We start from the raw sequence: 11796 nt of genomic DNA, 5'->3' as shown, positions 1-11796 counted from the left end.
AATTAGTGACTAGACAGCATAGTTGGGAGGGCAAGGTTGAGCTCCAACATTGTAACCTTGATTAGCTTGTGGTGCTGTCGGATAAGCGGTTGGCATTCCAGGTCCACCAACTTTAGTTATCCCTTGATGTCGACCCATGTAGAAGCATCCTACACAACCACTGATGGCTAAGAACACCATGAATATGAACAATGGTAGCGAGAAATACACAACGACCATCGCTTACGGGAATTTAGTTGAAATCTGTAAGCAAAAGAGAAATAGGTGAAGAGGATAGTGCAGAAACAAAGGAAGAGAGTTCTATGGATTTATAAGGGAATGTTGCTGATGTTGCAGCAAAGTGCAAGGTATTGACTTCTTAAGGTTATGCAAGAAACTTAAATTAGTAATGATGGGCAAGTGTTTTTTTATAAATTAGATAGTACATAGAGTATAAGGGAACTAATTTTGTATGAAAAGTCAGATGGTCACATGAAAATTAACAGATTTGTCTGAATTTATATATGAATGCCGTTTTATTGTCTCGAGTTGGTCATCAACATTTGTTATAAATGATTTCATGAAGTTTTAGCATTATTGAAGCATTAACCTTTGTTCATTTGGTGGACTATTTTTCTGGTCAAAAACCTAGAAGATTTAAGTCTATCGTATGAAATTGTTTTGTTTTTTTTTGACAAAACTCATATGAAATCGTATGAAATTGTTATAGTTAGATATCTAAAAAACAATTGATCTCTATTTCAAAAACTACTATTTGCAGTATGTTGAAGTTCAATTAAATCCTGAAAATGTAATCCAAATTGTGAAGAAATACTAATGTATTGACTCTCATATAATAAGAAGTCAAGTCATACTTTAAAACTTTGTTGAGTTTGGTACTGTTGTATTATTATATTTTGGATTATATATTTACATTGTATGATTGATTCATATGTTTTGGCTGGCAAACCAATTTTAATTCGTTACTTTTACGATTAATTTATTTTCAACTATGTCTAGCTGACTTCAAATAAGCTTTGACGTGGTTTCCAGTTCTATCTTTGTAAATGTAACTTAACTTACATGCAAGTTTAGTAGGAACGTAGAAAGTAAAGATTTGTGGATGGCCTTCGAGCGCCTGGCTAAACATTAGAACAGACAAGACAACAAACTAGCTTAGATAAGATGGCATCAGAACATGTCTTTAATTATTTGCTATAAAATGCATCTACACGTACAGCTTCCCTTGAACTTGGTGTGAGAGATGAGAAAGTTACACTCGAGGTGCTCAAGTTCGGCTTAAAATTGGTCTGTGCATCTGAATACCCCATAAGATAAATGTAACTTATAAAGATGAGCAACAACAAACAAGTATTTAGCAAAAATAAAAAAGGATGAACAACAAGTAGTGTCGGAGATGGTGCATAAACTTCAAGAAGGATTGTAAATTTCGAGCTTTGGTCATCATATTCAACCAAAATATGGAATTAGCAGTTCAGACTAGTCCTCCAATTTCAACCAAAAGATGTAAATTTCGAGCTTCGGTCCATCCCGTCTTTATCTATTTATCAGTGCTCAGATTAGACCTACAATTTGGCGGCTATAAAAATATTTTATAAACATAATATTCAAACTAATATAATCTTTTTATTATTAAAGATAAAATGTGAATTTTTTTTTTGAAACTAAAATGTTAAATACGATAACTCCCTTCATACAGAAAATTCTAGTTCTCGAGGATTATGAATCCGAGTTAGCAGAACGCGCTGGAAATATAATATAGATCGAGCGAAGCTAATTAGGAATAGTTTGAGTTGAGAAATTTTGTTTGAATTGAAGCTTGTAATCAAAATCCTCATTTTCGTTACGGGTCGATTTATAAAATTTCTATTTCAATGAAAAAAAAAGAAACGATTTAGATGGCAAGAAGGAAACTGAAAGAGTAGAACTTTACGATTCTTTACTGTATTGAACGAGATATCAGCCACCGTTTAGAGTTGTTTAGGACAGGAACAGTTCGAGTTACAGACCGGACTCCGTTATGCTTATCAAGTTTACTCTTTTACCCTTGATGATTCTTGCATTTTACGATAAACCCCACCTCCGTTTTTTTAACCGTTCTAATAGATCCACGCCGTCGCCTTTCTCCGTGGGAAAGCTGAGGTTTTAGGAAAATTCAGCATAAAGTTCATCGCTTTTCGTAAATTGCTCTCGTCACGACACTCTCTCTCTCTTCTCCATGGCCTCCGTCGCGCTTCTTCGGTCTCTCCGCCGCCGCGAAATCCGCGCAGCTTCCGTCTCGGCGTACCAACTCGTACAAACTTCTCCTTCCTCTCGTTTAACGGTGTTTGCGATTCTGATTAACCAAAAAACCCTCACCTTTTTTCGTGTTTTTGGCAGAGCTCTGCAAGCGCCGGCGGGAGGACGACGGAGCTCCGGTTAACCGGAGTCAAAGATATCATCGCCGTTGCGTCTGGTAAAGGCGGAGTTGGAAAGTCGTCCACTGCTGGTAACATGAGAGAATCTTCCTTAAAAAAAAACTTTGTGTCAGAGAATTGAATTTCAAAAATGAAGACAACTTTATGGTTGTTCATGTATATAGTGAACTTAGCTGTTGCATTAGCCAACAAATGTAATCTCAAGATTGGGTTGCTTGATGCCGATGTGTACGGACCATCTGTTCCCATCATGATGAGTATCAATCAAAAGCCTCAAGTTAACCAAGGTAAATGCATTACCTCTTGCATTTCATTCACATTAGCTTTTGTAATTTTTCATCTTTATAATCTCTTGTTTTTTTATCTTCTGAAGATATGAAGATGATTCCAGTAGAGAACTATGGAGTTAAATGCATGTCAATTGGACTCCTTGTAGAGAAAGATGCACCTATTGTGTGGAGAGGTCCTATGGTCTGTGTTTCCTTTTTTTTTTAACATCACTCATGAAAGTTCTAAACTTTTGGTTCAGTGATCAGAGCTTGTGGTTATTGTTGTTACAGGTAATGAGTGCTCTTGCTAAGATGACAAGAGGAGTTGATTGGGGAGATCTTGATGTTCTTGTTGTTGATATGCCACCTGGAACCGGTGATGCTCAGATTACCATATCCCAAAACCTTAAACTCTCAGGTGTGTATTTAGTTGTTGTTGGATTAGACAAGTCGTGTGTGTAGTTCACTCGAGAGTGTGCTTTATGTTTCCAGGTGCTGTGATTGTGTCCACTCCACAAGATGTTGCGCTTGCTGATGCTAATAGAGGAATCTCCATGTTCGACAAAGTTAGAGTACCTGTACGACCATCTATAATCCCCTTGACTAATATATATGTTTCGTATTAGCTTCTTAACGTTTCTTCATGTTTATACTTAGATCTTGGGACTTGTGGAGAACATGAGTTGCTTTGTTTGTCCTCATTGTAACGAAGCTTCTTTCATATTTGGGAAAGAAGGAGCACGCCAGATGGCTGCAAAGAAGGGCTTGAAACTCATCGGTGAGGTAAATTTTTTTTTTTTTTGGTCAACGGTGAGGTAAATAAATCTATAAGCCATAACCGAAGCTTTGCTTTAGTCTTGTTTGATTCTTCTCGGTTGTTTTTACAGATTCCACTGGAAATGAAGATCAGAGAAGGTTCTGATGAAGGTGTTCCTGTGGTTGTTTCTTCACCTGGATCTGTAGTATCAAAAGCTTATGAAGATCTAGCTCTAAACGTGGTGAATAGGCTCAAGGAGCTACGGGATAATCCAGAGAATGATATTCAGATGAAACTTAACGTTCCACACTCATCACAGAACAAGCCATGAGGACAAGAGGCATTATAAAACCAAAACCAAGTTTTGTCTTGGTGCTTCACCTTCTCGGATTACAGTACCAAATAGAGAATGTTTTGCAATTGCTGAGAAAAGAAAGTATCTGCAGAAGACAAAATAGAGCACTCTTTTTGAACAATGTGAAGGATTTCATTTATTTGATAGGAAAATAATGAATGTAATTTAAAAGATTTTTGTCAAAAAATAATAATTCAATGCTGTTGAGTAAGATATGTTAAGATCACTTCACAATGTATGATGAGATCACCAAATTATATCTTCATTATCTTCTCCTTCATCTTCATATTCAAGATCGGCGTCACCATAGAACTCGTCCTGTCCTCCATTAGCATCTTCATTACTGTAATCATCCTCGTTCCAGACCGGTTCACCTTCTTCAGAATCCTCAGGTTCCAAAAGGCGTTCTTCACTCCTTTGCTGTAAAATTTCCATCTGGTCACTGACAACGACTGCTTCCCCTAACTTAGTCCTCTTCGGAGAGTTCTCCTCCTACACAGATGTGAATACAAAAATAAGAGACTATACAAAGAAACAAGAGGCTCGATGAAGTGACAGATAACACTAGAAACAGGGGTAAACTTACATCATCAAATAGCTTATCCAAGACATCCAAGTTGATATATGAACTCAGTCGCTGTACACAAGAAGACACAATAAATTTAGTTACAGATGAAAAATAAGGAAGATCCAAAGATATCTAAAACTAAATAATATAACAGGAAACAAGCTGGAGCAACTGACCTTTTTCTTTTCACTTTCTTCATTGGTTTGTGTTGTGGTTGGAAAAGTTTTCTTGCTAGGAGGAGCAGCAGTCTTACTAATAGGATCTTTCTTCTTCTTCACTGTAGTAGGTCTCCTCTGCGTTCCCTGATAATCGATAGAAAATGAAATTATCATTAACAAGAACATCAATGTAAACAGTAAACAGAACATATAAACCATCGAAAACGATAAAAGCAAAAATACCTTGTTGTAATCAGGGTTCATCATCTCCCACGCCATCTTCATCAGAAGGGACTCTTTTTTAGTATTCAGATAACCAGCAACCTGATAGAGCAGCCATAAACACACAAAAGTCAGCACATAAAACTAGGTTTCATCAGGAAGTTTCATACATTAAACTAAACATTATATATAATTTAAAGCAGCAGGAAAAACACACAAGACTAGGGGGACATGGTGGGGGAACCAAGTGGAAACTAACGCGTGATGGGAACTTACATGTGTAACAACAGACGTTATGTTCGGCCACAATCCAGGAACCAATTTTGTTGTGTGTTACAGAGACTAAAAACAACCATACATGTGATTCAAAATTCAGATAAAAACTTCCACATAAACAAACTATATACTAGGTTTGCTGCATCAATAAAATACTTATAAGAAGGTATATACTATTTGTTTTTTATTACCTCAGCATCACTGATATGAGATAAGTCCTCTGCAAGATCACCAACACCTTTTAGGTTTCTAGCCATTGGTCTAGATGCCAGTGTGTCTTTTGAGGATGGTTTTACTGAATTCTCCACCTGTAAGGCAACGATTAGCGAACGTTCAAATATGTAATTCAAGGACATAATAAGTGATCAAGATCACGAAACAGATCTAAGACTGAATCTAGAATCGGACCAAAGAGTGACTTACCATTCTTCACGGAACCAATGTGGCGAGATTGGAACGGCGGAGGAGAGAATTAGGGTTTATAAAATTAGAAATCTCGGTGACAACAAGTGTTTACGATGGAGGAGACCGACATCGGAGGGAGAAGGTGGTTTTAATTATTTTTCTATTTTTTATTTTTTCAATTGTTTTGAATTTACATGTGTCTTAATTCGAGTGGCTATACGGTAACGACGCATGTGGGCCTCAATTAAAAGTCTTGGCCCAAAATATGTGTCTTGCATTACCGAAGATCTTGATATTTCCTTTTTATCAAGTCGGTAAGAGAGTGTACGAAGACTAACGGGATTAGGAGAACAAAATCACAAAACTTATGATATCAGGAGCACGTAACCTTGCTATTATAAAAGGAGAAGCAATCAATTTATATGAATCATCCGAACTAGAGAGTGTTTATTGCATGCTTTAGTTCTTATTTTTGCTCCTAAGAAACTTCGTATTGATAGTGAATAAAAGGTATAAAGCTTTGGTGGTTTAATATAATTCATTCTTAGATTATCACAAAGAGGGTTTAGAATGTAACAAAAACCTAATCAAATTCGTCCGTAGAAAATCTGTTTATTTTGCTTGTGATTTTGTTTAATTAATGTAGAAACATTCCTCTGATGCTAACTTTTTTTTTGATCCGGAAACGTTTCCAGGGAACTAAGTAAGAACTATCAACAACATGGATAAGGATGAAGCGAAAAGGGCATTGGATATTGCTGAGAAGAAACTTTCAGAGAAAGATTACGATGGAGCCAAGAAATTTGCTAACAAGGCTCAGAATATGTACCCGGAGCTTGATGGCTTGAAACAAGTGTCGATGATGATCGATGTTTATATCTCTGCAGCAGTCAAGATCAATGGAGGAACAGAATCTGAGTGGTACGGTGTTCTTGGTGTTGATTCTATGGCTGATGATGAAACAGTGAGGAGACAGTACAAGAAGTTAGCCCTTTTGCTTCATCCGGACAAGAACAAGTTTAATGGAGCGGAAGGCGCGTTTAAGCTGGTTTTACATGCCTGGTCTCTGTTATCTGACTGGGATGAGAGAGTCCTCTATGATGAAAGGAGGATGGGGAAGGAGAAGAAACCACCAACAAGTGCGAAGGCTAAGGAGGCGCCTGTGAAACCATCAACTCAGTTTTGGACAAAGTGCACTGAATGTAAGACACGATGCGAATATTGGAGGGATCCTTATCTTAACAAGACCGTACTTTGTCCAATGTGTGGTAAGACTTACATTGCAACCGAGCAAATTCCACGGGCAAATGTTAGGCAAGCCCGCAGGGTTTACAATGTACAGTATGGATTTTACATATAAGTCTTAACTGTTTGACTTTTTTTAAGAAGTCTAATAAGATGTTGATTTTTTAAAAACCTAATTTGATTTTATTTACCTCGTTATATAAAGTAAAACTTGCTTATTTTCTTTTAAAAACAGGTGAATAGAATTAAAGTTTTTCTTTTTGGTTAAACAGGTGAATATACTTGACTCGAAGATATATGATCAAACTTAAGATCAATTCTCCTCATGTATTAATGATATTTTAAATTTACAAAGAAAAGAAATTAATGATATTTTATATTGTTTTGTGCTTGTATTTTTTTCATATTTTTAATCTTCTCTTCTCCCAAAAAGGTAAAATGTATCTTTAGATGTGCTTTTGTGTTTTAACAGAAATATAATTATAATTCAAACTGAAGGGTGATTTTCTTTTGTTATTATGTTATCTAAAAAGGTCTTATAGATTTAAACACAAATTTTTGTAACTTACAAAACAATTTTCATATTTTCAAAATTTTCATATAGGTATCTAATACAACAAACTTCGTCAGCAGACTTCGTTCGCAAACTTCTTTTGTAGTTTGGATTGCGAGTGGTGATTGCCAAAGAAATGTGCATTCACAAATGGAACAAGCTTTGTTTTATGTCCTTGACCTAATATATGTTTTTGATAGTATTTTAGCAGAAAATGTTTAGTATCGAATTATTTTTTCAGGTTTGAAACTATTTGTAACGTTTTGGATATGCATGTTTTTCCTATTTCCAAAATTTTCAGATCAAAACCCGGTATAGCATGCTCAAAATAAAAGAAGAAACACAACACTATCAAAGCTTCTTCTTCGGAGAGATTACTTTGCCATATGTTGGTGCAACCGGGGAAACTTCAGCGGATCGACCCAGATTGCATAAAACTTTATTGGAAATACTAAAATAAAATTACAAATTCAGGAGCCAATATATAAATAGGGGTGGACATGAATCATGTATCCGAATTTTTAGAGGTATCCGTGATTCGATCTGTTTTGTCCGAATAATTAATTAATTATCCAATCCATAACAATTTGCATATTTGGTGAATTTTAGATATCTAGAAAATTTTATCTTTTTAACCGAGAATCCATTCGATCTATAAAAAAAAAATATTTTATCACAAAAAGAAAAAAAATATTTACTTTTAAAAACTTTAATCGAATATCCATTTGATCCACAAAAAAAATAAAAATAATAATAATATAAAATAATAATATTTTATCCCAAAAATAAAAAATATTTACTTTTAAATTTTTTAACTGAATATCCATTTGATCTACAAAAAATAAAAAAATAATAATATAAAATAACAATATTTTATCACAAAAATAAAAAGATATTTACTTTTAAAATTCTAATACCTAATAAAATAAATTTCGTAACCAAAAATACTTTAAATTTATATAAATTGTAATGTTTATATAACTTATATATAATTATTTAAATATATGTATACATATGTATATAACATATCAAATTAGATATTCATTCTTACAAATATTAGATTTGTGATTTACTTTGATTGTATACAATATTTTCTTTGCTTCATAGAGTTATGTATATCCGGATTTTTTAGTTAAAATTGAAACGGATAACGAATTGAATAAAAATTTACAGATAATTTTCCAAGCCGTAGATATATTATTTCAAAATGATCAAAACAACAAAAATGATTTTTTTACTGGAATATAATATAGTTAAAGATGTTCTCAGTCTCACAAGTATTTCTTATTATAAACTGGATGGTATATGTCATTTATTATTTTATTATATTAGTGGGACCATATATTTATATTTAATGTCCAATTATGATTTTATCTATCTATAATATTAAAACAGAAGCAATTTTGAAAAGTCGACTTATTCAAATTGTTTGGACCGTTTCATTAGACTAACAATATTTATATATTGATCCTACCTTATATTTCTCTAATTACGCAACATTTATTATTAATCTATTATATTAAAATAAAGATCTTCTAAGATTTTGTCTTTGATTTATTTTGCCTTTTTTATTTTTATGCCTAACAACATTTATTATCTTAAGCCGTATATTACAATAAATTTGTTTTTGAGATGATTAATTATAGTTTGATAGACTTAAAACTTTTCCACATCACGTATGTATTCTTGCTTGTGGAATGGCCAACACTTCAAATATTTCAATTTTGAATATTAATTACAGTGGAAATATTCAAACTGTACCACTTGAATAGTCGTTATCAATGATTCAAAGGAAGTGTGCAAAGACAATATGTCTCTAACATAGGCTATTTTTTTTCAAATAAATAGGTGTCAAAATGGGTCAAATGGGTCAACCCAACCCATTTAATATATGGATTGGGTTGACCCATGACCCATTAAATTAAATGGGTCAGATGGGTTAATGGTTGACCCATCAACCCAACATCTTTGTAATGAACTATTTTAAAAAACAGAGAAGCAAATGCAAGTTCACTGTGATTAAATCATACTCTTAAACGTTTATAACAATCCACAGCTTATAAGATAAAAAAAGAAAGATTTTCCCATAAAAAAAAAGCAAGAAAGATCATAAATTCATAACCATATTTTTCCATACACAAGGCCACAAGGAAATATAAGTTTGGTTCTGTCGCCAGTACCTGAAAGAACAACACACAACACCATAAGTCACTCACTGTCTCAGACCGAACTCACTGCCTCTGCTCTAACTCAACCAATCGCATGAAATTCAAACAAAAGACACCACTAATAGTAAGTAAATACAATAAATAAATACAGAAGCAGAGGCAAGCAGTCATTAGTCATTACACAGATTTGGTCATCCTTATAGATTTACTAGTTCCTATACGGAGCTTTTTAAGAACTTGTATTGTTTGATATATACAGACTCAAACAAACAGGCACATCTATATCAAGAAATATGCACAGCTATATCTCTTTCTCTCATCAAACAAACAGAGACCACAGACACACATACAAACCGATCTATAAATTAGAGAAGTAAGACTCACCACCAGCTATAGTTCCATGGTATTAACGAGGTCTTGATTTGAAGTTACTAGTGCTTGAGTTGGAGCTCCCCGGATAATGACGATCTCATCTTCATCATCTTCATCTACAGATCATAAGAAACCAAATATTAATAGATATATAAACTTAATGGAGCAAAGTATATAAAGTTTATATAAGATTGTACCTTCACCATCAACTTTATAGCCATGAATCCAAGACCTAGTACACAACAAAGCTTGCACATTTCTAGGAATAAGGCGAGTTCTGTACTTGTTTATAATGTGAGCTCCAATATTGAAAGAAGACTCAGAAGCCACAGTAGTAATAGGAATGCTGAGAATATCCATTGCCATGAATGCTAGTGCGGCAAAACGATGCCTGTTCTCTTTCCAATATTGCAACACATTCAAATCATGATGAGCTCTCATTTCTAGTTTTTGCTCCTCTAAATATATATCCAATGCTGACTTTCCAGGTTCTGCAGGCTCTGGAATGTCATCTAACTCAAACAAGTCATGTTCTCAGTAAACAAAATAAGAAGTTTAGAATGAATATTAGAAAAAATAAATCAAACGAGTTAGATAGATAAATGTCAGAAACTTACATCCATCACACCAAAGTCCTCGGTTTCAGTTCCTTGCTCAAAAGCACGGGAATATGATTTTGTAAAGCTCACAATAGGAGTCAAGGAGAGCTGTCTTCTATACTCATCAAAGATCTTCCTAAGCTGATCCTCAAGATGATCAACTTTTTCTTGGGAGGTGGATGGATCAAGCTCATCATAACAACGCTTCAAAAGCTTTAACTTCATCCTAGGATCCAAGGCAGCTCCAATTGCAAGAATCACGCTATACTCCTTCCAGTATTTATCAAACTTCTCCCTCATGTTAGAAATCATTGTCTGAATGACAATATCCTCATTGCTCTTATGAACTTCCAACAAGCACTGAATCTTCCAAATATGAGCAAAATACAAGTTTGAAGTGGAGTAGCTTCTACCAGACATTAAAGTCGTAATGCTATAAAAGGGCTTCAAGAGCTCAAAGATAGTGCTAGCTCTTCTCCATTCTTCATTGGAAGAGCAATGCTTGTAGTGTTTATCACCTAACTTATACCTCTTTAAACCACGCTGATACTTCAGAGCTTTCTTCAGCATTAGATAGGTTGAATTCCACCTGTTCTTGACATCAATAGACAACACCACAGCCTCAACACCATCTATACATTCTGCAAGTGCGATCCTTCTAGATAATGAGCCCTTAAAATACTTCCATGTTTCTCTGATCTTACACAAAGCAGGACTAATGACTTCCAAACCAGCTTGTACAACCAGGTTCAAGATATGGGCAGAACACCGGACATGAAAAAAATCTCCTTTACAGACCAAATTATCATCTAGATTAAGCCGATCCCTCAATATGTCCTGCATGTTGTCATTAGACGTGGCATTATCCAGAGTCAAAGTGAACACCTTCTTTTCTATTCCCCACTCTCTCAGACATTCGTGGACTTTACTAGCTAAGACTTCACCACTATGAGGAGGAAGAACTTCACAAAACGATAAAATCTTGCTATGTAGCACCCACTTCGCATCAACATAGTGTGCCGTGACAGCTATGTACCCATCTCCTGCTAGTGAAGTCCAACAATCTGAGGTCAAGCATATCCTACTAGGAATCTTTTCCAGCTCAGACCTCAAGATCTGTTTTTCTTTCTCCCAAGTTTTCATAACATCACTAGCAGCAGTGTTCCTAGTGTAACACTTGTAATATGGATTCAAATAGCTACAATAGTCCCTCAGCTCTTCATACTCAACCGAAATGAAAGGAAGATTATGTCTAATAATGACTCGACTATACTTCTCCCTAGCAACTCTCTCATCAAAATTCACTACCCTTCTTTCAACCTCTAAAATTCCTAAGCATTTCTTCTCTTTGTAGTATTAGAAGATGTACCTGTTGATTCTCGATATTCTTCACTTTCCATATCCAAGATCACTGCCAACAGAACGTCTTCGT

At 34.7% G+C, this 11796-nt stretch overlaps 3 protein-coding genes and 1 long non-coding RNA gene across 4 annotated transcripts; 2 read left to right on the top strand and 2 right to left on the bottom strand.

Annotated features, from left to right (window-relative positions):
* Positions 1 to 1767: 1767 nt before the first annotated feature.
* Positions 1768 to 4024, top strand: LOC108819445 (iron-sulfur protein required for NADH dehydrogenase, mitochondrial). The gene is made up of 8 exons (XM_018592485.2): positions 1768 to 2293; positions 2380 to 2488; positions 2582 to 2704; positions 2791 to 2888; positions 2978 to 3104; positions 3179 to 3264; positions 3344 to 3469; positions 3574 to 4024. The coding sequence occupies exons 1-8, from the start codon at positions 2219 to 2221 to the stop codon at positions 3772 to 3774; spliced, it is 945 nt and encodes a 314-aa protein (XP_018447987.1). The 5' UTR covers positions 1768 to 2218; the 3' UTR covers positions 3775 to 4024.
* Positions 3917 to 5599, bottom strand: LOC108819446 (uncharacterized). Its single transcript, XM_018592486.2, has 6 exons — positions 5446 to 5599; positions 5214 to 5330; positions 4768 to 4848; positions 4543 to 4668; positions 4385 to 4435; positions 3917 to 4290 (listed from the first exon to the last, which is right to left on the bottom strand). Exons 1-6 carry the CDS (start codon positions 5446 to 5448, stop codon positions 4045 to 4047), a joined length of 624 nt encoding a protein of 207 aa, XP_018447988.1. The 5' UTR covers positions 5449 to 5599; the 3' UTR covers positions 3917 to 4044.
* A 229-nt stretch (positions 5600 to 5828) lies between these two features.
* On the top strand, positions 5829 to 6837 carry LOC108820027 (chaperone protein dnaJ 49). Its single transcript, XM_056991632.1, has 2 exons — positions 5829 to 5937; positions 6123 to 6837. The coding sequence occupies exon 2, from the start codon at positions 6149 to 6151 to the stop codon at positions 6785 to 6787; it is 639 nt and encodes a 212-aa protein (XP_056847612.1). The 5' UTR covers positions 5829 to 5937; positions 6123 to 6148; the 3' UTR covers positions 6788 to 6837.
* Positions 6838 to 9241: 2404 nt separating this feature from the next.
* On the bottom strand, positions 9242 to 9888 carry LOC130498582 (uncharacterized). Its single transcript, XR_008937467.1, has 2 exons — positions 9778 to 9888; positions 9242 to 9405 (listed from the first exon to the last, which is right to left on the bottom strand). It is a non-coding gene; the product is annotated as an uncharacterized LOC130498582 (long non-coding RNA).
* Positions 9889 to 11796: the final 1908 nt, after the last annotated feature.

Source organism: Raphanus sativus, chromosome 8 (assembly GCF_000801105.2).
Source record: "Raphanus sativus cultivar WK10039 chromosome 8, ASM80110v3, whole genome shotgun sequence".
NCBI classification, from domain to species: Eukaryota; Viridiplantae; Streptophyta; class Magnoliopsida; order Brassicales; family Brassicaceae; genus Raphanus; species Raphanus sativus.
This window is presented reverse-complemented; position numbering and strand designations above follow the sequence as displayed.